The sequence below is a fragment of the Rhincodon typus genome, chromosome 14 (assembly GCF_021869965.1).
Source record: "Rhincodon typus isolate 14 chromosome 14, sRhiTyp1.1, whole genome shotgun sequence".
NCBI lineage: Eukaryota > Metazoa > Chordata > Chondrichthyes > Orectolobiformes > Rhincodontidae > Rhincodon > Rhincodon typus.
The window spans coordinates 22,473,568-22,500,120 of NC_063345.1; the positions used below are offsets into that span (position 1 = coordinate 22,473,568).

At 39.6% G+C, this 26,553-nt stretch overlaps 1 protein-coding gene across 2 annotated transcripts in view; it reads right to left on the reverse strand.

The window, feature by feature from the left end:
* Nucleotides 1-26,553, reverse strand: part of LOC109930541 (neuronal migration protein doublecortin-like) — a 157,126-nt gene that overhangs the window by 20,713 nt on the left and 109,860 nt on the right. Inside the window, exons 4-5 of one of the 2 annotated variants that reach the window (XM_048605447.1) lie at nt 10,488-10,590; nt 531-641 (exon numbers count right to left, since the gene is read on the reverse strand). In XM_048605447.1, coding sequence (XP_048461404.1) covers nt 531-641; nt 10,488-10,590 — 214 coding nt within the window. Of the gene's footprint in view, nt 1-530; nt 642-7,496; nt 7,753-10,487; nt 10,591-26,553 lie in introns of those variants that run through there. The other variant, XM_048605448.1, reaches the window with a different exon arrangement.

A 26,553-nucleotide genomic window follows, 5' to 3' on the forward strand; every position in this document is an offset into this window, starting at 1 on the left:
TCATGTCATTTCGGGTCTCGTATCTTTTTAAAGTGGTGTTCCTATGTCTAGCATTCATAAAGCATTCAATGTTGTAATCAGTATGTTTTATTTTTAAATTTATGATTGATGGACATCAGGGAGTAGTGAAACAGTCCAGTCTGTAAAGTGCTGACTTTGTCATTACCCCACTGTTAATGTTCCATTTGAGGCATTGCCACATTGCAAAATTTTGCCCATGCAATAGGCCAACCCTCCCAATCCCATACAGGGCTTAACATTGGGAAGCCATATAAAAAAAACGAGCAAGCAAGACAACTATTCAAATATGAATAATAATATTCACAGGGAATGTCTCTTTTTTAAGTTGCATCTGTTGTAATTATAGTGTGATTTAATCACACATTTTATCTTGCCTGCATTAAGATTTAAGATGCATATACCTTACAAACTGATTCATTTTGATTGATAGATGGTCATAGTCACATGTCAACTAGTATTCATTTAATTCTGTTTCTCAGGCCTTTGAAGTGCCAACAGGTTCTACTTACCAGAGTCCGCAGGAGACTTACTACGCCGGGAAGCTCCAGAGCTCTTGCCTGTGGACCTTTGTGAGGCATTAGCTGATTTGGCACCAGGGTTTGTCTTCACCACACGGCATTCTAGTTAAAAGTAAAGAAACATCACATTTAAGAACAGCCTCCCACAAATAATAATAAATGACAACTTACCATATTGAATCTGACTTACTTTCTGACTACTCTCTTTCCTTCCTGGGCAATCTATGAACCATGCATGATGTGCATCTCTGTATTACCAACAACATTGAAATTTGTGCATTGATGCTGCTGTTTGAGAATTGAGATGTATTCGATCATCTTGTCAAGACTTACTTACAGAAATTATTAATATATTAATGGTTGTGATGAAACTCAACTTTGAGAACAATTATTAACTGGACCCTTACCATGAGATAATCTTGATCTTATTTGTATATTAGATAAATGGCAAAGCAAAATATAGCCACTGTCAACTGAGAGAAGGCCATATGATTGATCTGTGTATAGCCAAGAGCACATTAACGCCTGCAAGATTTTCTTCACTGGTCTTATGTCCACAACCTTCCCATGGCCAGGTGTATGTTTCATGAACTGTGATTCAAAAAGCAATTTTTAATTCTACTTCTGATTTTCAGGTTATGAAATGAATCGGGAAAAACGGTTGGAGGCAGAAGAAGCTGTGTGGGAAACTCTATCCCATACAGTGTTGTTACCTAGAATTTTTTTGACGTACACAAAGTTCAAACAAAGAGTTAGCTACAGTCCATTTTGTAACAGCCATATTCCATACTCCATTCAACTGAATAGTTTTTTTCCATCTTTTTCCAAGACTCATATGTAACATATGATCATTGTTCACACTTGAAGGAATCACAGCCTATAGAACTAGAGTTTAGCAAGGAACAAATTCCTTTGGGAGATAAGTAGAAAGTGAAGAAAGCAAAGAATGTAATTTAATGAGGTTTCCATGAGCAACTTATGAAATTGTTGCTAGTTCTTAACCATTGAATGTTAATATTGGTGTGCCTCAGTGGTTGAAACTTCACTCAGATCATTATCCAATATTCATTACCCAATATTCCATTTGATAAAAGATCAGCTCACCTATTTTTTAAATAAACCATAAGCTAGCTACTCTCCAGGGTACTCTTGTGACTCAGTGGTAGCGTCCCTACCTCTGTAGCAGTCCAAGACCAATCTGTTTCAGAGGTGTGTAATAACATCGCTGAACATGTGGATTCAGAAGTAAAAATACCAGATACTCTCTGTAAGGATGGTTTTCAGTTCAGTAAAGACAGCTACACTAGGGAACATGTTTTATGTGTTTTATTTATTAAAGAGGCAGCCATAAACAATTTATGTGTAACAGAGATTGCGGTATAATCTGAAGTTGCTATAATAAGGGACTGCTGTATACTTCAGTGCTCCTTACAAAGTAGGCTAGAGTACAGGAATTAAATGACTGCTAGACTGAAATAAAACTGTCTGACCTTGATATGAACTAGGATTTGTAATCAGTGGCGTATTACTGGCAAATCATCAGAAAACAACATTTTGAAATGTTTAGTCGCTGGTGCGTGAAGTTCAGACAATCTGCTTGAAAGGTTATGCCTGGGGCTGATACGATTAGAAACAAGCTAAACTGCACTGAATTTTATTATATATATATATATATAGACAAACATATATATGTAATAATCACACACATATACATACGTATAATATACACTGTGACAAAAACATATATATGTCTACATATATTAAATATTATATAGACAAACATTAACATAGCAGTCAAGACATGCACTGAATCCAATTGCCCCTTTCAGATTGATGACATGTTTGATGTCTGTGAAAAGAAGAAACAGTAGAATCTATGAGCTGGTTACTATCTCTTGGTTTTTAAACGCTCAGCTACTGCGTCACATTTTGCAAGAAAGCAAATTGACTCCATTAAGGGAATCGGAGGTTTCAAGTTGAGTGTGAGCATATGGCAAGTGGAAGGGAAATGGATTTGAGACCATGACCAGGTCAGTCATGATTTGACTGCGTGGCACAGCGGGCTCAAAGAGCTAAGGGGTGTATTCCTGTAACATGAAATTTCTAATCGTAACAATCATTTATTATTTACTAAGTATGTCTTCATCTCTTTCTAGTTTTGCAGCTAAAAATTATCTTGTCTTTAAATTTTAATACAAGGTCCGAATATAGCCAATCAGACCAATAGATACATTCAGAGACCAAAAATCAAGCCAAGATCTGGACAAAGAGTATCTTAATGACTTCAAGAAGTAACAGATGTTGCTGAACTTTGCATACAACCAAACATGACCAGATGAAAAAAACACACAATTTCAATTCAAAAGGTAATAGAAAAAAGTGATAGCAAAAGAAAGTAAGGAAGAGTGACAGCCAAACTTAGAAAAGAGATCACAGCAGAAATTGACACAAAAGGTGGCAGTAAGACCTACTGAAAGCAGAAATATCAGTGATTGAATTTTAAAAAGGGATTAGCTGAACAACAACAGAGACACACATTGGCATTCTTTGAGAGATACAGCCACAATTAATGAAAGAGACCGGAGAATAACTAAACACCACAAAAGAAAGAGAACAAATCTCAAATTATCTAGTCAGTGTTGAACAGTGCACTTGGAAATGTTAAATATAATGTTGCTGCTTTATATTTATATTTCAGAACAAAAAGTTGGAAAAGGTACAGAAACTTGTTGGCTACATCATTGTACCTAATGAATTCTGCACTCGGTTTTATTTCAATGTTTCTCTTCTCCCGTCATCAACTTTTCTTCACATGTTCATCCTATAACATTGCAAACATTTCTGCTTATGAAAACCTGTCACCAGTGAATCCTTTACTTACCAACATCAAAACCTCCCAGCAGCTGACTTCTGTGCACCTCTTGGAGAGTATAAAAGCTTTAATCAGACAATTAACAGATCATAACACCTGGCAAACATCTGAGCCATTTTCTCTTAATCGTTTTTTTAAATCCTCATTTCCTCTCTGGGGAAGGAATTCTTTTCAGTTTCAGTTTTCCTATTTTAACATGTTATAATTACAATATTGCTCCAGCACTTTAAACAAGCTCCAATGCTTTTACTTCAACCTTGCACTGAATTAAAATTTGTTTTAGAGACTATTCTGTATTTTATTAACTCAAATTTTGCATTCCAGAAATTTAGTTTATTACTTAGGACACTCCTTTAGAGTTCTAGAAATTAGATTTATCAAATAACATTATCTTCACAAGGCTTTACTATTGTCCAAAATTAATTTAGACAAAGTTAACAGAACTCACCATGGTCATGCCTTGGGTACCATGTAACTCTTTTTTATTCACTCACTGGATGTGGATCTAGCTAAGCCAGTATTTATTGCCCACCCCTAATAGCCCAGACGGCAGTTAAGAGTCAACTACATTGTTGTGGGTCTGCAGTCACATGTAGGCCAGACCAGGTAAGAATGGCAGATTTCCTTCCCTAAAGGATATTAGTGAACCTGATGGGTTTTTACAACAATCAACAATGGTTTCATTGTCATCATTAGTCTCTTTATTCCAGATTTTAATTGAATTCAAATTCCACGATCTGCTATGGCTGGGTTTGACACGCGTCCCTAGAACTTCGAGATGGCATTGCACTTTTATTAGTTAGCAAGGTAATTTAAATGTAACATACCAGGGTGCATGACAATTTAGAATATTAGTGTTCTATAACTTATTCTGTTAAGTCCTTTAGAGCAAATCTTTTCATACAGTCAAGACATAAATACAGAAATCCTTTAATTTCCACAGATTAATTGCAGATTTAGAAATGACTGAACTGCTTTCTCTAGCAGGTTATTCATTTATTTCAAAAGACAAAACTTTTCATTGGCATTCTTTAAAGTGCCAGTCACTCTATGCAAGAATGAATACTTCCTCAATAATATTCTTTAATTTGTAGCAATTAGGAACTTCAGTTTCCTTGCTTTCCTGCATTCTCATTTCCTTTGACATATTGGCATTCTAGGTTAACAACAATATTCTGGTCCAGTACTGAGTCCTGTACATAGCTTCCAATGTTGTGCACAGCAGACAATTAAAAAATATTTGTAGCCACAAATTAAATCTACAACAGACGCAAGTGGGCATTCAAATCTAAATCAAATTTCTGAATGTTGGTCTATCGAATATAGTTGCTCTATTGCACAAGATTTTACAGTAAAAACTTAATTGTAAATTTTTGCCTTGCTCAGTTATACTTTCCAATAAAATATGATCTAAACCAAACTATGTAACTTCTTATTGCATTTAGTTAGCATTGATGTCTTCCGACGCATTTCCTCATTCGTAATTAGTATAATCTCTGTGTACTTTAAATCATCAGCAATAACATGTGCCTTTACTTTATTGTAAGAATTATGGGTGGTTGATGTCACATCAGATGCACATTTTCAGTGCAAAGTCATGTTTGTTCGATCAATTTAAATGATAAAATATTTGACAGATCAGTCAATGTAATTAAATAACATGAAGCGTGGATAACAGAAGAACTTTTTTTAACCTAATTCTCACATCTTGCACATTTTGGAATTCTGTAGAATCTCTAAATTATCTTTGGAGATGTGGAAAATGATTTCAGTGTAGATGAATAGTAAACATAGTTTTGTACTTCAAGGAGAAACTGAATGCCTCACTGCAACTTGTCTTATTCCTGTATTGGCTAGGTTTAATTACCCAAATCTGTTAACTACTGTACAGTCCAAAATATGATTTGTGGAGTTTGTGAACACAGCGATTCTGTAAGAAAATGAAACATGTAAATTAATAATATTACATTACATATCCTACTTGGAGCTTAGGTATTAAAAGGAAACTAAGGATTAATAATGAATGAATTCATATCATGGTAACACTTGCTCCAAATAGTAAGAAAAGGGTTAAAAATACATCCGTTCATAGTGCCTAGAAGCATGACAAGTAATAATTTTAAGTATTTCAGAACAGTCATGTCATATTTGCCTGGAGACTTCTTTTGTGACATTAGCACAGGTGTCAGAAGCCCTATTTCACACATGTAAACAGGGTTGCCATAGTTCTGAGCAAATTCCGTAAACTGCAAATTTATAATAATTCCAGAAGAATAGCAGTTCTTCTTACTTAACAGCTTAAATTCAAAATAATAGTGGGGTCAAAGAATCCTACAATATAAGAATAATTACTTGATTTTCCATTCTGCTGACAATGATGTGTTAGGACCATTAAATGATATTCTTACTGTCCAATTTGCACCCTGTTTTGGAGGAACTCACTCAAATAGGGACAACTGAACTGGAAAATGAAGCAACTGAGCTATGAGATCTTAAAGTCAGCCACCCCCTCTGGCAACTGTTCACTCCTCCACAACTGAAGGTTCTTCTCTTGGCTCTTTCCACTGTCTTCACCAAATAGTTATGTTTTATGTGTGAATCTATACAGCAGGTTTGATATTGGAGGACATCATAGTTGCAACTTCTAATTTTCAGAAAGATTTGCTAGACAACAACAAAGTCTGCACCTAGGTTGATTTCAACATTAACCACTGCTGAAAACTCATAATACAGGATGCCATGCCAAATGACAGTGCTGTACCCAAAGTATCTCTACCTAAGACGTCATTCAAGGGAGGTTGCAAGTTATTCTGATCCTATTCAGATGCATTTTGCAAATGAAATACAGTTGACCCAATTCCCATTTCTGACTTGGCTTCCTCATTTGTAGAAATGACCTCCTGTTTATCTGAGGAGCAAATATTTGTGGGTAAGGATTGATGCTAATGTACTCTCTGTTAACCAAAATGCAGAGATTGTTCACCATAGCTCGAAATCTGGAAGATGCTGCTCCAAGTGAAAGTGAGAGAGAATGGAGGAGGGAAACCTGCAGCTTAAAAGATGGAAAGTCCACCAGGTCTTCCAGCAATCACACTGCTGATTGGCTGCTGGTGGGCTTTCTAACCAGATTAGAACCAGGATGAGGATCTCCCTGTCACCTCAGTAACCAGAGAGGGGAGTGGTGGTGGTGGCGGTCAGGGCAAGAGTGCACATCTGAAGCAAGCTAAAGAGAGTGACTTTGAGCAGCCACCTCACTGTCATAGTTCCACGCACTCCATAGTGCACGCACTATTGCAGATCAAGGGACAGCCCATTCCCCAGCACTGATTAACCAGTTATTTGATTAGCTCATTCTTCCCCAGCCTGCCACTGAAAAGATTGAGCCCAATTAGGAATAGGCCCTTATATTAATTGACTGCTTGTGGGCCTCAGATGTCAACAGGGTGCCAAAGTGGAACTTCAACCTTTCCACCCAGAAACCATTTTGGACAAAAGGCTGGAAAGGTGACAAGGTTCTGATCTGCCCAAACCCCATCTAATTAAATTCAATTCCCACCTCTAGGTCTGGAAGATTCCACCCATTGTCCATCATTTTGCCAGTTTCAGAAAAAGTTCGGCTTGCAAAAACAAAATATGGTTTTTACCTAAATTTGATATAAGCTGGTGACTGCACCAATAAATTCATTGAGAATAACTGAGAATTAAGGTCAGATTTTTACCCTGAATAAGTGAATGTATTTTGGATGAGTTAAGCAAGGGGCACCGGTAAGCCCAATGCATTTGCACCAATTCAGATAGATTGAAACTGAGAAAAATGGTAAATATACACAACTGCAATATGAAATAAATATAGATGTAACATCACATTCACTGTGAAAAATGTCAAAAAGATCTATAAAGTATTCTGCAAAGTAGCTTTTACGAAATATTCATTACTTCTAAAATTCCTTGATGTTATTAGAACTGCCAAGCCCGAAGCTTAAAAACAAGTAATGCATTATGGCTGGAATAAAGGATCGTGATTTGCGCTTTCTTATACACTAGAATAATGAAGGTCTATAAGCCAAAGAAGATACTGAAACATGTAACTAAAGAGTTGTTTATTTAATGATGTTAAACAAAATTATTAACAGATCATAGAAAAATTGAAAACAAACATAAAAGTGAGGGACCGGCCTCCCCAACCCCCAACTATAGACTCCCAAATTGGAAACATCATCAGTTGCAGGCTATGGGAGGCAGAAGATAGATAGGAGGCTCACTTGTTCTGGGCCTGATCCCCATGGTCCCTTTCCTTAATCATCAAATCCTTCTTTTGTGTGTGGCGGAATAGCTTTCTTCCTAAATGAAACAGAAGGATGAGGATATCAGGAAGCAATAAGCTCTTGAGAGCTGGATATCATAATCTTTCAAAAAACTATCAAACAGGTTGTGTGGTGAATGAAGGACATTCATAAGACAAAATCTGCTGGACAACATATGAACACGAAGAAGTGAGAAAACAATGGTGCTTCAGTCCAGTCTTCACAGAGATTGGTTTGTTCATCCATTAATCAGCTCAACTGGTTTTCCACTTAAGAAAAGCTTTAGGGAAATAAATATTTAAAGTAAAAAGAAAATATTATAATATATCAAATATCGGTGGGGCTGATGTCATCGATTCTCCTGGTCAACCTGTGAAAGTCAACAGCTTGAAAAAGTTCTTAGGCAATTTTAGTGAAATTCCACACACTGAATGGTATTTGAATGTTGAAGTAGGAGATTAAATATTGGTTGAAGGTTTTCATGATGAATGCAATAAATCGAAGGAGACAAGTTTATGGTCACACCCAATGTTCCCTTTAAGCTATGCAGCTGTGTGCGTAGCTGCAACACAGTTCCACGCACAGTGATTGGCATCAGCATGCTCATGCATTGACTTCTGGTTCCAGAAGCTATTGTCATGCAAGGACCTCACAGGCCTGCACAGCCAGAAAGGAAATTAGATGGAATACCATGTAATATGTAGCTCTGAAATGAGCAAATAATACCTTAAAAGATTTCTTTGGATGAGGTGATAGGTCTCAGTGTTATCGTCAAATGCGTTCAACTCAATAACCACCACATCCAAAGGACAATTCTAAACTTATCTCAGCCATCACATAATAATGGGATATAAGATGTGTTAGTTGGGCACCATTGGGGTTTGGTGGGGGTGTGAATCAATGTGTGAACTCAAAACATCTTTTGAGAGTACAACAGCAGACTCATATGCAGTCTCAGAATCCTTGTTTCTGAAATATGGGATGCAAGGTGCTCCTGCAGTAAACAAGATAGGACATTCACGACCTGAAAACAGGATTGTCAATTCTGAGATGCTTGGTTACTCTATCCACTGGTCCCTTGTAGAATGCAAAAAATATAGACATTGGGGCTGTGAAGATCCTGTAGCTTGAATTTGTGGGCTATCCTTCAATGTCAGGATACAAGTGAATAAAGACCATTTCAGCAAGGCAGCAGAATTTGTACATCCAAGGACAAGCTAGTAATCAGTACCATCAGTGGAAAAAAATTGGTTTCAGAGAAAAATCTGTTGACAAAGCATAAATTTGATTCCCCAGTAGGTGGGAGGAGGAGCTCATTGAAAGCACCACATTTGTATTGTTTTTGAACGTCACCATGCAACGTAGCCTACTCTCCAAAGTTGAAAGCAGATTTATTATTGAAGGCTAACTCATTTTTGAGGTGATGTGTTATATGAAATGATTGCAGGTTGCTTGGTGTGGAGGCAGAAGTCAAAACATAAGGTACTTTCACCAATATGAAGGATTTTTGAAGAGATAAGGATGCATTGTTGTATTTTTCTGAATCATTAGACAGGAAAAATCTATCAAGGTAATGCCAAAACAGTTCATAAGTTGCAGGAGCAAATTTCCAAAGGACGTGGCGCAGAGATGTGAGGTGCAGTGGTGGTTGGCGGTGGGGAGGAGAGAAGGTTGGGGGAAGAGGTGAAATAAACACATATCATAAGATGAATTAAAGACCAACTTCTTCGGAAAGTCCTTATTTCACGATTAGATTTCACTGATTAGAACTTACAATGCCAAAGTCGTGTGCCAAGAACGCCTGTTAACAATTACAAAATTAGGGTAAAACTAAAGAACAATGGAAAAACATGGCAATGATCCAAGATAGCAAATGGCAGAAAGGTGGAATGATTAGACAACAGAGCCAACTGGCCAGGCTCAAGATTTAAAATGAATCGGTATGAATTTTGAACTACAAAACAAACATTAAACATGTAGAAGTTATCAATCACTTAAGAAGTAATACTTACTGGATCAATTTCACAGGATTTGCATTCGACGCTAAAGAATGTGAGTTGAGCCAGACATTCATTTTTCCATCTTCAGACAAGTTGGTCTGCATTGTCTAGGTCAGCAGTGAGAGGACTTCAGACATTTTAAAGTGTGAAATAAAAGGTGACTGCTGACAGAAGGCATGGTGAAGTGGAAAAGTGCAAACGTGCAGAATTCACTGATTTCACATCAGAAGAGATGACAACATGACTTTTTAAGCTTCCAATTGACTTATTCTAGATACTCGCTGAATTTTTCATCAAACGAGGATAAAGAGGGTAAAGAATCTTGTTTTCATGAGAGTGATCAAGGTCCTAAAAACAGAATTTATTGGGCAGGGGCACTCCTCTCCAATTCACTTGTGCTATTTTTTGTTTAATTCTTGACCATTTAAATTTAATTAAGTGGCTACACTCAAATACACTGCCTCAATGACAAAAGAACTACTTTCTTGCCAAATACAGCACGGTTTAATTGGAGGGTGAGCATGAAGCCTCCAGCATCTGAATAATTTAACACCTTTGTCCAGTTAAAATGCCCAATTCATGCAGAATTCAACAGTATTTTCCTCAGAACAGTGATGTCTCGTATTTGCTAGAACCTATTTCACTTTTGGTGGTCTGGTTCACTCCCTAAGTGAGACATTTGATTTCAACTGTTTAGAGTTGGATTCAAAGTGCCAAAGAGTTGGCATTGTATCATGTGACAGCTATAATCTTAATCCGTGCAAATATTTACCATTTTCGTCCAGTGAAAAGTCATCTTGGGCATATCGGAACTTTTCTGGGCCACAAGCAATGAACACATCATCATCTCCAAAAAAGTCCTGTAGACATGACACCTGCAGAAACCAAACATTACAAAAAAATTAAAAAAGGAACAAGAAAAAAATTTATGTGCTCCAAGTGTACGTCTTTCACAGGCAATATACAAATTACTCAATCATGTTCTAGCTTAAATTCAAATTTCTGAAAAAAAGTCACATAAGTACTCATGAGGCGCAGAAGTAAATTGAAAAAATGTTGATGTTTGTCCACCTTTGGCCAATCCTGACCTGCTCTCTTCCAAACAAGAAGATGACTAGCACAGAACAGATTTGTTTCTGTACTCTATTATTCTAATAGAGATACAGAAAAGCCCCTGAGTTGCTAGTTCTGAGAATTGTGGCATCTGCTTTTGTTCAGCACGAAGGGAAACAAGCTAGATCTCTATGCAATGGGTGGAAATGGATGCCCTTCGTCATCACACGTACAGCAGGGGGAGAGGTATTTAATCAGATGGAAGGGAAGTGGCTTCCCACCCCTGCTCTAGTTAGGTCCATGGAATGAGCTTCAGTTCTGAAGTGGTCATACTGGACTCAAAATGTTAACTCTGCTTCTCTCTTCACAGATAGTGCCAGACCAGCTGAGTTTCTCCAGAACTTTCAGTTTTAATTTCAGATTATTAGCATCCACAGTATTTTGTGTTTCATTGCCAATGGAGATGCTTAAGTGACAAATAGTACTCACTTACCTCCACTGGTACTCACCTAACAGTGGGTGGGGGATTCGGCAAGTGACAAGCCCATAAATAAACTCAGTCAAGGTTGTGTCAGGTGTCCATTCAAGGGCACTCAGTGTCTGATTGAGGAACCCAGCTTTGGGAGGAGGTGGGGGTTGGTGGGGGTACCATAGAAAAACTGTACCTCTGCTCTTGCTGCCCATGTCCATGGCCATCCTGGGCCAAGAGTGGGTATGCTACTGGCATTAACTACACAGTCCCCTGGGTAATACAATGATGCTGATCAATAAAGAGTTGCCAGCAGTTCTCGGCAGACGGGATGCCTGTCCTCCTGACATCCTTCATCCTCAGTATGGCCCACCGCTACCCAATTAAACGCCTGACTGGCACTTAATTTGGTGGCCCTTCCCGATAAGAGATGGCAAAGGTTTTTCACCAACCGACCAACCAACCAACCAATGATTGTTTGGAGAGAACTCCATCACAACCATTCAATTCTGCCCCAATCTATCTTCCAATAAGTACAATTAAACTTGCATTTTGATATTAGCATTTGTGCATTCAACGTCAAACATGATACTTAAATCATCTTTTCCAAAACAAAAGGGCAGAATTGACCCCTGACTTCCATTAACCAACACACTCAAATCTTGTCACATACTCCAATTATAGACGGGTATTGAGGAATATCAAAGCATTTACAAGTTGCTCATTGGTAATTATTACTCATTCCTGACTTTCCAATGTCCCTAACTTTGACTTATATATTCTAAGTATAGTATCAGTACATCATAGGATGATTTTAGTAAACAGAAAATCACGCTGATTCTTAGAATAAACATTTAAAGAATGGACTATCATCAAGCCAAGGTATCGGCAGATGTCTAATCTGGGAATGCTTTGAAGGAGTGGCTGAAGGAGAGAATTAATCGCGAAGCAGAATTGTGGTTGTGATATCAAATCCCACAAGGCTACAGGAGTGGGTCAGGGATATGGAGTTAAAAAAAAAGGAAAGACTTGTGCCCAACCTGTTGCTTTTATGGCAGTATTGTTTCAAGCTCTTCATTAATACATTTAAACTGGCCTGTGATTTATATTTTACATCTCAGGGTTCAGAAACACAGCAGTGAAAGACAACAGAAGATGGATACTGCTCTCCACGTGGGCCCGGGGGAGTGAAAATGTTTCTCAGCCATTTTCATTCTCCCTGCCATGAGATGTTCCCAGATCACCACTCCTGGCACCTCGTGGTATCTTCTCTATCATGGTTCTAGGTAAGGGTTTTTTGAAGTAGCTTGCTACTACCAATTGTCCTTTGTCTCCACTTTGTCTTAGACCTATCTAGCAATTAGTTGTAGAGGATATACCACTGTAGACTACTTACAGAACAGGTATTGTTCTCAGATAACAAGGAGGTTTACTGCATGATAGCCATAATGCAACTACATTTGGTCAGGCATAATCGCTAGGATCTTTAGGGAGTGACCTGAGATCCCTCTGCTCTCTCCAAAAAAGTAGAGTAGGACCACTTGTTTCTATGCACAAACTGAGTATAACATCAGCAAAATGAGTGGAATCAATGTAACATGAAAATTAAATCCCTTCATAACCATTACAGTACACTTGTACAACATCTACCCCTTCCATCAAGTTATTTTCCCTATAGCTAACCTACTATACAAATCTATATAATTATATATCGTTTACTGTGACCCATTAGCCTGAGATTCCTACTCCCATCCCCGCCACCTCCCCACAATCCCAAGTCTCTGAGTTTACATATGTAGGTCGTCTGGTTGTTTCACACGTCTCTCAGACTTGGATGAATGGTAGGTGAATGAGGACTGGTCAGCCTGGTACTGACTGATGGATCATTTTTTTCACCAGAGGATCCTTTATCACTTGGATAAAGTTTGTAGAGAATGTCACGCTTTACAGACATTGTTCTTGACCCATTACTTTATCTCCTGGTTTTCCTTCCTGGAAGACAGCTATTCTGTTGGAAGAGATACTTTCTTCCTTGTAGTATCCTGGATTTCTGGATCAGGTAATCATTTTATAATTGGAAGAGACAGTCTCTTTTTTTTTGCAGTAACCTGAATTCTTTAGAACAGGTATTTTCTTCTTCTGGACTGTGTCCTGGATCAGTGGATAATGGTTTGGCTCCCGTGGAGTCGTGTGCAATTCATCTTCTTTGGAGTTGTTGATCAGGCCGAATGTTTTCAGTTTCCCATTGAGGTTATTTGATTGGTGATGTCAACATTTTCAGACACTTTGCTGATTTCTGAAAAAAATTCAGCCCTAACTGTCAATTTTGATGAGTTCCATGGAGTGGTTCTCTCCACAAGGCCAACTGCATTTGCTCACAATAGCTTCCCAAACTTATTATCTATGCATCGCACATACCTCGAAGGCACCTGCTCAATCTATTCCCTCAATCATTGTAGGCTGAAGTTCTCACCACTGCTGTGACATCCCAGAATTCCTGATACCGGTGCAATACTCGAAATGCAGTTATGCTCCAAGTCAAATGCTGGGAATCCCAGAGCTGCCCTGCACAGTTCATGCCATTTGTCTCAGCCATGTTAGACAAAGAAAACTGACATCCCATTTTGTAAATGGGAACGTAGAGGTCCTGGTGAATGGGGTGGTGCAGAGAAGGACCATCCTCTTACACCATTACCAATAGAGATCAACCCGTCAACTTGGTCTGAGTTGCTACCCAGGTCAGCAAAGCAAGAAAAAGGTCAATTACCTTTTCCACTCTGCCAGGGTAAGTGTCACCACTTTCTCTTTGCTACTGCACCCACCAAGAGTATGCACTTGACCAAGGGTCATGCTCTGCCACTCTCACTACTGCATGCAACATCTTCCCTAAATCACTCTCTCCCCCAGCTGAGTCCCCACCTATGAAAGCACCCCTACCCATGGCCTCTGCGTTTTCACACTCAGGACACCTCGTTACCCTTCCTTTACCTACAGCAACACAAACAGCTGTGCCAGCTACTTTCATCTCACTCAATCCCTCTCAATGTGAAAACAGCCCAAAATAGGGAGCATAGAACCAGTACAGATGTTGAGTCATCCATTATTCAGCTCTTTATCCCCTACCAAGAAAGGATCCTGGGTCTAGTCCATGAAGACTATGACAATTCATTTGGTGATGTCAAAGTCCCCATGTCCTGGCAACTAAGTAAGAAGCACTGTCCACTGTTTTGCTGTTCTTCCATTCAGCATCATAATCAGTGGTCCCTTGCAGACGAAGATCACTCTCTTCCACTCTCAGGGTGACTTCCCAGGTGACTGTACAGATCGATGCAACTACTGCAGGTTGTGTTACACTTGGTGCAGGTGGTGGTCACGGGAAGGGGTGGGTGAGGCATTGGCTTGGCAGTGCACTTCTTTCGCTGTTTTCACCCAACTTCCATTTCTTCCCCAGTGGCAAGGTCTCAAGGTGCTTGATGCCTTCCCGGATGCTCCTCCTCCTCTTTGGAGGGTCTTGGGCCAGCGATTCCCACGTATCTGTGGGAATGTCGCTCGTCGCTAGGCAGGCCTTGAGGGTATCACTGAAGTGCTTCCTCTGTCCACCTGGGGCTCGCCTGCTGTTTCAAAGCTGCGAGTACAGCAACTGCTTTGGGAGTCTCTTGTTGGCCATGTGGACAAAGTGCCCAGCCCATCATAGCCAATCAGGGATGGTCAGTGCCTTGATGTTGGGGATGTGATCCTGGTCAAGGACGCCGGTGCTGGAGTATCTTTCCTCCCAGCGGATTTGCAGAATCTTGCACTGGCAGCATTGGTGGTATTGCTCCAGTGTTTTGGAGGCATCTGCTGTAGACAGTTCACATTTCAGAGCCACGTAGGACGCTCTCCGATTACTGCCACAGTGAATGTATTCTTACCATGCCTGAACTTCTATCTCTTGTTCATGACACACTGTCTTTTGTTTCCTGCATGTATGAGTAGCCAAGAGGTCCTGCAACAGATCTCCTCCTCTGCCTCTGAAGGAGCTACAAATCTGTAAGAGGATGCACTGGCAAGCAGACCTCCTGCATCCTCCAGTAGCTCAGATACTGACACCTTGGTTGGTATTTTTGCTAGGTTAGGACTCAGGAGCACATGCTGGTGAGTACATCACTGCCACATCTTGGGAGTCACTGGCACTCAGAAAACTGCTGGAGACCAGGAACAAGCTCAGCCCCAGGCAGGAGATGATCCCATGGTGTCAACTATTAACAACTGCTTTCTACTGCGCAAGATGTCACAGGGGTACCCCATCATTCTAGGCATTTGTGCTGAACGCCAATGCAAGATACCAGGGTGCAAGGGATCTTGACTTCAAAGCCAGGGTGGTGCTAATACTCATGACTTTTATAGTTTAGAAGACAGTGGATGGAAAATTTGCACCAGTCAAGTCTGTGAACTTCCTCTATGTTGACAGTGAGAAACAGCTCTCTTACACCAACATATTTAATCTGGCTCGATCCTTTCTTCTGTTTGGCTTTGGGCATGTGCCTGGGAAATCCAATCTCCTGTTGCCTCTTGACTTGTTGGTCAATAACAGTTTGTTCATGGACACATGTTGGACAGTTGTTTGCTTCTGGACCAATTGTTCTCTAGAAGGTATCAATCTCCTCCAACTCCTCCGATGGATTTAAGGTCAAGACATAAAAGCAGACCCAAAGTGAAGTTAATTGATTGCACGCGCACATTCTCAACTCTGTTTGATGTGTTTTGCTGCAATGTAAATTGGCAGCATCCCAATGCTTCTGAGACAGTTATTTTACCTGTGCATACAGTCTTAAGTCTGTACGCTGTACCTGCTGCCTCTTCAACCATTGATATTTGGTCTGATGGGACAGTAACACTTGCTCCTATATCAGGCACAAAATTCTTAGGACATCCACTGACACGCAAAAGGTCTGTCTCGTCAGATTCTTCTAAATTGGTTTGTTCCACTAGGAATGCCTTGAGTAGATTCTCTAATGTAGGCATCTCAACAAGCTTTTCTAATGGTGATGGGTATTCTATAGTGTAGATCTATTTACGTGGGTGACCATCAATATTTCTGCCGTTCTGAAGCTGTGAGTTACGTCTGCACAACCTTGGCAGTGGCCTACAGTTTTAATATAGTGTTCTTTCATACTGGTCAGATACTGTCTGTGTCTGTGAGCGCTTGTTGTCTCCCAGTACTGACACTGACTTTTGGCATCTGCAGTTCGGTTTGCTCTGTGTAGGGTTGCCACTTTCCTCTCTGGAGTGAGTGTACCTTATAAAATTAATACACTCTAATGCTCTCTTGAGGTAATGTTAGTCTTCTCCTCTCAGGATTTGTTTATGACCCTTTCTGGTTTCTGCTGACAGTACAATTTGAATGGTTTCTCAAATGTTAAAACTTCATTGGATTGTAAGAAATCAGGAAAAGGATTCATCAAGGATTCCATCCAAAGTTCTGTCTTTCGTGAATTCTGATTTCAAAGCTGCATATTCACAGTACAGCAGCAGGGCTCATTCACGAAAGTGTATATGGATTCCCTTGGAGGCTGAACTCTTCTGTTAAATCTTGCTGGTTCAATAAATTTATGTGTTCTTAAACTGAACCAATTATCAAATTTTTTAGGACATCTTCAAAAGTGTCTGTAGTGTTAATAACATTATTGCAATTGGACCTGTAGAACATAATAATCTATTCACTTGCTCAGTTTCCGTCGTAGGTCTGGATTTTTGACAAGACGACAACCATTTCTACTGTTATGAAAACGCCAGAGGTAGTTGTGAATCCCGAGTCCTGTTCCTGAACCCATCTCTCATGTATTGCAGGGATGGGATTGGGGTAGGCTGTAGTACTGTGCGCATATAGTTCCTGGAAGACCATGGTCATTTCAATCAGATTCTGGGTTCCAGACACCAGGGGTTCCAGAGTGTGGAGATTAGACCAGATAAGTGGAGGTCTCTTCTCTGTACATATCTTTTGGATAGCAAGGGTGCACCTTTGAAAGCTGAAGTATGTCTATAGGCATGGTTCCAGGACACTGGGGAGTTAGGGAACCTTTGGTGGTGTGTGTCATGGATCTTCTGGTGGGAAAGGGTGTGGTCAGATGCCCTCAGGAAGACATGTCCAAGTGTTTAGAAGTTCCAATAAGATTTGACCTGTTAAGATTTGAAAAGTATCAAAGATGGGTTTTACAAATGAGAGTGCATTTCTCAATAGACTGTAGTCTGAAATATATCATAAGTAAAAGAACTATTTGTTTCCACCTTTATGCCACCTCCACCATTATGTGCTACGTAAGTGTTTTTGAGGTTGCTTGCTGCCACTAATCCTTCTTTATCTTGGATCTATCTGTTAATGATAAACGATACACCACCATAGATCACTTTTGGAAGAGGAATAAATGCAAAATACTGCAAATGTTTGAAATCTGAAATAAAAACAGAAAATCCTGAAGAAACACAACAGGGCTGGCAGTATCTGTGGAGAGAGAAACAGAGTTCACGTTTCAAGTCCAAGCATTCTGAGGAATAGTCATATTGGACTCGAAATGTTAATTGTATTTCTCTCTCCACAGATAATGCAGACCTGTTGAGTTTCTCCAGCATTTTCTATTTTTAAACAACAGAAGAGGCACTATTTTTGGACAACAAGAAGATATATTCCATGTTAGCAAAAGGTATGAATACATTTGATCACACATAACTACTAGGGCCTTAGGGAGCTGCTGCAAGCACATCTGTTCCCTCAAAAGCTAGAGTAGAACTCCCAATCACTACCCACAGACTGGGAGACATTACTAGAATAGGACAATGCAATATTAACATTGTAACCCGCAGAACTATGATTTTGCTTCTCAACAATGCTTCTCATTAAATATCTGGACCCTTAAAACTGGACACCAATTCACCTCTTTTCAGCATCCGTAATCTTGTTACCTGATTGCGTTAGCACCAGGGACCAAAGTATTAGTTCCCATGTGATAGAATTTCTTTTTCTTTAGTAGCCTTGGAGGAATGGTAGGCAATTCATTCAGAACAAAATGAAAATCAACTACCATACTTTCCAGTTCTACAATAATCTCAGCAGAATGCCTCAGAAGTGTCAAATTATGTAAATTAATTACAAATTGCTCTTCAAACGACATCCAATACAAAAATCTGTATTAATTTTATGCAAATAAGAATAAAAGCATCAGGCACAAGGAGGAACTCAATTTAATGCAGTTTAGTTCTGCAGTGCAATGCTACATACAGAAAAGCTGTAACAGGGAATTAATTTGCATGTTAAAGTACTCAAGTAACAGATGAGGAATTTGTATGGAAGCATGAGCTTGTGATATCATTCATTACAGGAATCTCAATATGTGTAAGTCAAGAGGGGTTGTACAAGTGCTGTGTAAGGTGGAAGTAAATGACATAAATGACCTAAACAATGGGACTAGGAAAAGACCACTCAATACATTAATGTTGTTTCCATGTAGTCAAGCTCACTATTAACTCTCATAGAATAATCCAGTGCAGAAAAGCCCTTTCGTCCATCAAGTCTGTATCACCAAAAATATAGTACTCCTGACTCCAGTCCCACTTTCCTGCACTAGGCCCATAGCCTTGAATGGTATGACATGTCAAGTGCTCATTCAAGTACTTTTTAAAGGTTGTGAGGTTTTGTGCCACAACTACCCTCCCAGGCAGTGCATTCCAGACTCCCATCAAGTTTTTCCTCAAATCCCCTCTAAACCTCTTTGTGCCTTTCATTTTTAAAATTGTGCCTCCTTGTTACTGACCCTTTAATTCTATTCAAAGCACACTGAACATTCAGAACCAGTATAAACATTTCCCTGATTCCATATGATTCAGTACTAGTTCAGGAAAAATCAATTAGGATTTTCAAACCTATTTATTTACAAAGATTGCAAAAGGATTAAAATGAATTCCAACTCCCCTGCATTTCACTCAGTAGATAGCAGCATTATCCGTTCCTAACTGTACATTTTGACCCATATTACTTGGTCTCTTATGGCTGAGTCTTAATGCTTCAATGAACTGTTCAGTTCGAAAATGAGTTTAGTCATCAGGACCTCTTAAAAGTAAAATATTAACAAAAAAAATCTTTTGTGGCCTCTTCTTGTTGCGCCCCTTGAAAGAAGGGAAGGGTTTATATTTATGCAGAATTTTCACAGAAACATAAGAACAATAGGCCATTTAGCCCCTTATGAATTCACAACACCCCAAGTGACACACATTCAGTGAGCTCAAACAAACAATACCAATAATATCATATGATATAAATTAAAATTGAAGCTCTTACAGCAATAATAAAGAGAATCTGATCACAGAAATTAATCATCCTTTAAGAGTCACTATATGCGATATCAGCAATGCGTCTGTAATTTGAAATGATAAACATGCTTTGCACACATTTACAATATCAATAGAATAACGATACGAAAGGAATCTTCAAAAGTACATTTACAAAATCCTGCCAGACAGTGTTCAGGTAACCTTCAAATTATTACAAGTCAAGAACTGGTGTGAAAGATGTCATTGTAAAGCATTATCCCCAGCTTTATATTGATATTTAATATTGAATAAAACTAAGGACAAGAAAAAAAACTATAAAAAAGAAACAAAGCTGTTGCTTTTTGATATATTTTGGTTGCAGGATTCATGTTATTCATCAAAATCTCTGTTCTTCACAAAATAATAAATTATGTGCTTTGCACAACTATCTTCTCAATATTTTAAGTTGGCTTACTTTTAGTTGTTTAGCATTTGGTGGATAATAGTTGGATTTGGAAAGAACTAAATGAATAATTTTTTTGCAATATGTTAGTACTCAGTTCTTAGAAAATTGCTTTGGCATCACAAGTGAAAATCGACTTCTTTTAAAATGATCTCATCTAAACCACGAAGGGCACAGGTTGAAGAAATAGCCTATAAAAATATGGGAGTTATTTACTGAGGATTACACTATGGGTGTGATTTCAAATGTTTACCTCATATTTAAAGAAACTGCAAGACTTTCTCAAAATTTCTTCAGGATTCAACATTCTTGCTTTGTCAGGCATAATTTCTTGGTCATTGTGGGCCAAGGACAGGAGCTCTGGATGCTGATGATGGCACCATTGGCCGATGTGCCAGTTGTTGGCATTACCTCACCCCTGGGCCATCTTCAGAATGACCCAATTGCTTGCATTCCATGCACAACAGTTAGAGTATGTTGATTAAAAGGCCAATTGATGCCATTGATCAAAGGCTGACTAAAATTTTCCAGTCTGCCTGTTGGCCTCCTGTTGCACTAAAAGCTTCTTGTTGATAGACTTGGTGAGGGGGGTGTTTACTCCAAAATATCCTCCCATTCAATAAACTAGCCACTGTGAATAAAGGATTCACATGGAAGAGTTATACCTCCACATGAGTGGGTCAAGAAGCTACATCCATTATTCATTTAAAATATTTTGCAAGAGCTGAGAGGGGACCCAAAAATGAAGGAAACCTTTCTTGCGCTCACTACAACAGCAAGCTCCTTCAGGGCTGACAGCTTCCTGTTTGGCTCTCCAACTTAGTTGGATAGTAATCCTGCTCCCTGGCCACTAATCAACCGTTCTGCGAAAATCATTTTTCATTGGTGCACCTGTAACAAATAGAAAATCTTGCAGCACAGCGAAGAAGTCTTAATTTTCAGTAGGTCTACCTCAGTTCTGTTCATTACAGATCAGTTTCTTTCACTGCATCAAACTAAAGTCTGACATTCCTCGAGAAAACACATTTGATGCCTTTCATCTCACACTCATGCAAGAATACCAAAATACAATGGAAGCAACAATTAATACTGCATTAGAAAAGTGTGTTGATTGGTGGGAAAGCTGGTTGTGATTAGCTGAAGCATTGCAATCAGAGTTTCTTTGCCAACCAATCAGCATTTTCAAACTTTGTACTACTAACTCAAAATTCCGACTGTAAAGATAAGCAGATGCACTAAAACTGAGTGCCAATATTTTGTCATCAAAAATTTGGATTGGTGTTAAGGAATAGAAAAGGAGAGTGAGATACACACTGTAGGAATGGATCAGAATGTCTTGTTCTTTTACATCTGTGGAAATCTCTCTCTCTTAATCAGACATAGCTTAAGAATGCAAGGAATTCCAAAACAAAATACGAAGATGAACTCAATTTCCAACACCCCCTAATAAAAAGGAAAACAGCTGGTTAAGATCAGGATTTAGGACACCAGCACTAAAATCTGAACTATTCTTGAAAAAAATTACCTCCCTATACATAATGAGGTATCAGTGCAGATTGCCACATTTTTTCAGTACAATCTACGACAAAAGTTAAATCATATTACAGCATTTTAAAAAATCCAAACTGCTAATTACTTTTGAGAATACAGGTCGAAAATCTAAGAGAAATTTAACATGGCATCATGGTGCCAGAGATGCCACTCAAAGTATTTCAACAAAACATCCACTAAAGCATTGAATCAAGCAAAGTGTCATTTCTACTGTTTAACCATAATTGGCATATGTTATTTGTGCAATGAAGCAGTTAATCATGCTCTGGAGGTTGGTAGCATAGAGCTACATCTTGAAAAACCATCCATTGTACCATCTGCTAATATTACAGCATATCTGACAGACATTAGAACATATGTGTAAATTCAAAACCTGGAATAATACTTCAAGATACTGTCAACACTGCAGTGTAGCTGTTTAGGTGTTCGATGAATATATGCATTGAACAGGTTACATGGCTGAATACATGCATAAATTGTCTGGCCTCGTTTCTCGGTAATCTTCTTACACAGAGGTAACACCCAACCGTTATGGAACATGCTGCCACAGGTGTCAGTCTCCATATACTCACTATTCATTTGCCATTTGGTCACTACTGTTAACCTCAGTGTGCCCCCAAATTAGGGAGAAGAAAGATCAGCAAGAATGCCCAGTTTCCCTTACTGTTCGTATTTTTATTCACTCGTGGGGACACGGGTGTTGCTGGCTGGGCCATCCCCAGTTGCCTTTGAGAAGGTGGTGATGAGCTGCCTTCTTGAATCACTGGAAGTATACCCACAATGCCATTGGGGAGGGAATTCCAGGACGTTGGCCAATTGACAGTGAAGAAATGGCGATATATTTCCAAGTCAGGATGGTGAGTGGGCTTGGAGGGGAACTTGCAGACAGCGGTGTTCCAGTGTATCTGCTACCTTCGTCCTTCTAAATGGAATTGTTCGTGAGTTTGGAAGATGCCGTCTAAGGATCTTTGGCAAATGTCTGCAGTGAATCTTGTAGATAGTACACGCTGCTGCTCCTGAGCAATGGTGGTACAGTGACACAATGTTTATGGATGTGATGCCAATCAAGTGGGCTGCTTTGTCCAGGATGGTGTTGTGATGCTGCTGACCAGAAGCATAATTGGTTAGTGGTTGAGCAAACTGCCTAGTCAGTGTGATGCTTTATGCTGTCAAATAGCCTGATCATACTTTAAGCAAACCTCATACAAAACTAAAGCTATTGGGCCAGATATCAAAGGCTACCTACAGTCAACAAAGGTGTAAAACTCTTTTGGGGAGAAGAAGAATGGAATTATGAACCCATGATACATAATACAATTCTAACACTTCAGCTAGATCACTGCCTTTGTGATCATTCCTAACCAGCTACTCTTCCCTCTACTATTTTCATCTGATACATTGTGAAAACTAATGGAAGCAGTTGAATACTGTCATTCTATCTGAAAGGTCAACAGACATTGAAAAAAACCACTCCAGCTCTCAGACTAACTACATCCTAAATATCTGATTATTGTACATCTCCTGCGTCCACCTTGGCAGTGGAAATGGGAAACGGATATTTCTGACTAACTACCCTGCAGCGTTCTGGTTCCTGTCATTACCTATTCAGCTGTAATTAAGTAACATCTGTTTCCATTCCCATTCTATGTAATATAGGAACAAGGACACACACACACACACACACACACACACACTCACACTCACCACGTGTGCAACTGGACTTTAATATAGACCCTTCCTGCTGTATTCAATGGCATCTGTGAAACAATTCCACAAATGTTATCGTTCATTGCAAGGGGAGTGGAATGTAAAAGTATGGAAGCTTTACCACAGTTAAATAGGACATTGTGAAATCATATTATGTAAGAAAAGGAGGTGAATGCACTAGAAGCAGTTCTGGGAAGGTTCACTTGACTGATTTCTGCAATAAAAGATTATCTTATGAGGAAAGTGTCGACAAGTTGGGCCTGTAAGCACTGGCCTTGAGAAGAATGAGCAGTAATCTTGGTGAAACACAGATCATGAGGACAATTGACGGGGCGGATGCTGAGACGTAGCTTCCGTTATGGGAGTGGTTAGAAGTAGGGACAGTTTAAAAATAAGGGATTTCCCATATAAAACAGAGTTGAGGGGAATTTCTTTTTTTCCTTTCAGAGATCATTGATTTGTGGAAGTCTCTTTCAAAGAATAGTAGATGTTGGGTCATTGAATGTATTTAGGGCTGAGTTAGAGAGATTGACAAGGGAGCCAAAGATTATAGGGAATAGACAGGAGAATACAACTGAGGCATCAATCAGATCAGCAATGATTTTATCAAATGATGGTTCAGGTCTGAGGGATGAAAGGGCCTACGCCTACTATAATTTATATGTTTGCACATTCATTTCTTTACAGAAGGACATTGACATTTTTATTATGTCATAATCCTATATCATGCATCAATATTTAGAAGGAAGAAATTTTTTACATGCTTTCTTACATTATAGCTTTACAAAAACTTACTATTTGCTTTTTATTTCCCAATTAAAAACAAATTCTCTTCTCTGTTTTCTTCCCCTTGCAGATCCTCTCAGGAGTCTCACATATAGATTTGCCTGGTGCATAACACTTGTCTTCAGTTTACTGAAGCACTTGTAAATATAGTATTAGTCCAAAAAATGAAGAAGTACTGGGAAGCAATTCAACTACAAAGCACATCACAGTTGAGCCTTTCTTTTCTTCACAGAACCACTTTGTTTCTTGGTCACCAAGTTGCTATCAGTAGCACAAACTCTGAAATATGTACCATGCTTATCCCAAAAACATTTGAGAGCAATGTCATGTTCTGCTGCTCATTAACAAAGAGCAGACACATGGCTTCTACACTCAGCAGCGTAATGTCCGTATTTCAGAAGCCAAGCAGGCTATCAGACCCCAGCTTGACAAGCAGGGTTGCGCACGTGCTTTTGGTTGTATAATGAACAAAGAACAAAGAACAATACAGCACAGAAACAGGCCCTTCGGCCCTCCAAGCCTGAGTTGACACATTTTGCCCTTCCATACTAAAACTGTCTTCACTTACAGGATCTGTATCCCTCTATTCCCTTCCTACTCATGGATTTGTCCACATGCTTCTTGAATGCTGCTACTGTGTCTGCTTCCACCACTACCTGGACTACTCTGGAGGTTCTTTGCACTAACTGCCTAAGCAGGTATTCAGTAGGTGGTCTTAGCTGTTGAAATTTCATTGAGGACGTTTTAGATGACCTTGAAGGATGTCCTGGAACATGGAGGGTTCAGTGGCAAAGTGTAGCAAACAGGGGCAATTAGCTAAGTGACATCAGCAAGGAAGGGTGGGTGCAAGCCTGTATCCAGTCAGCTTGAGGGCAGTAGGTGCCTCACCTACAGAGCCAAGGATACTCTCCTGAGGAGGTTCTTCTAAAGGACAGAGTGATACTAATCTCTGGAAACAGCTTTCAATATTGGCTGTAGAAGGCTGGACGGCAGAAACCTGAATTTTCACGTCAGCAGTGTAAGCTCTCACTGTAACCCTATGAGCTTCCATAGCAGCAAGGAAATGTCTCGCTCTTGAACAATGTAACAGTAATCTGAAGTACAATACAATGGCACAAGCCTCCCTCTAACCATCAGTACAGTGGTAGTATCCTTACTAGAAACTCCAGGACCCGATGGCCATGGAAGGTATATCATAACATGACCAAATAGGCTGATAATGAATCTATATGTCTTCCCAGAACACATATGGCAGGTAGTGATAGTGGGAGAGTTTCCTGGTCATCCAGAAATGTGTGGTAATTGCACTGCCACCACCTTGCCCTAAGGCAAGTGCTTGTTCTCCATCCCCAACAACCCTCGTGAGACAGAGGGGTGGCAGGGGACAGGGTGAGGGAGGTTGGCAGCAAGAGCAGCAGCTACTTCTCACATCCTGATGCTAAGTTCCTTCAATGTCTGGCAATGATAGGGTTTGCTGTCCTGGTTTCTGCATAGTGAATACCAACAGCGACAGAATGAGGTCCGCACCTGGCATTAAGTGCCCACCGAAGCGGCCTCAGCTAGCATCAGGCCAAGAAGGCCATCCATGAGCTGCCCTAGCCCGGACATAATGGAGCAAGAGCAGGAAGAGGGAGGGGCAGGTATCTGCCACTCTCTCACTCAATTAAATACCAGTCCCTCCAGCAAACCTACCTCAGTGAGGAGGTGAGCATTTAATTCCCCCCAACAAGTCCTAGTTGTCATTTTTGATTCATGGGCTAATTGGTTAAGTGACTGAATGTCATTTTAAAAATGTCATTTTAAGTACTTTTCAGAGAAATATAATTTCCAATTTTCCAAAATGTTTTGCTTGACAGGTCACTTTACACACTATACAGTGTTCCACTTCAACTCATTTGAAATGCTATATATTTCTATTGCATGGCACCTCATGACAATCATGACTGCAACAGCAGCTTGATTTAGTAAAAAGGTGGCATTGCCAGCTCTGAGGGTTTCATCACCTTTGCTGACACATTCAAAAGGCAGCAACAGCTCCAACAGCAATACAAATTTTGCCACCAGTAAAAGAGAGACTATTAATCTTCGTTGGCAAGTTCCAGTTTGTACAAGTCAATACAGTGTGGAGCTGGAGGAACACAGCTTTTGCCTTTCAGATAATAATCTGCTTTTTTTTTTGCTACTAAGGTGGATAACCTCACATTTATCCATATTACACTGCATCTTCCATGCACTTACCCACCCACTCAGCTTGTCCAAAATCACTCAGAAGCTTCTCTGCATCTTCCTCACAGTTCACCCTCCCACCAAGTTTTGTGTCACTTGTAAACTTGGGAGGCATGAAAATTTAGATGGGAAAACTAAATTTAATGTAGACAGGTGGGAGCCAAATATTGATCCCCACTAGTCACTGCCTGTCACATGGAAAAAGACGTGTTTATTATTACTTTGATTCATGTCTGCCAACCAGTTCTCTATTCACATTACACCTAATCCCATGTGCTTTAAATTTACATGCTACTCCCT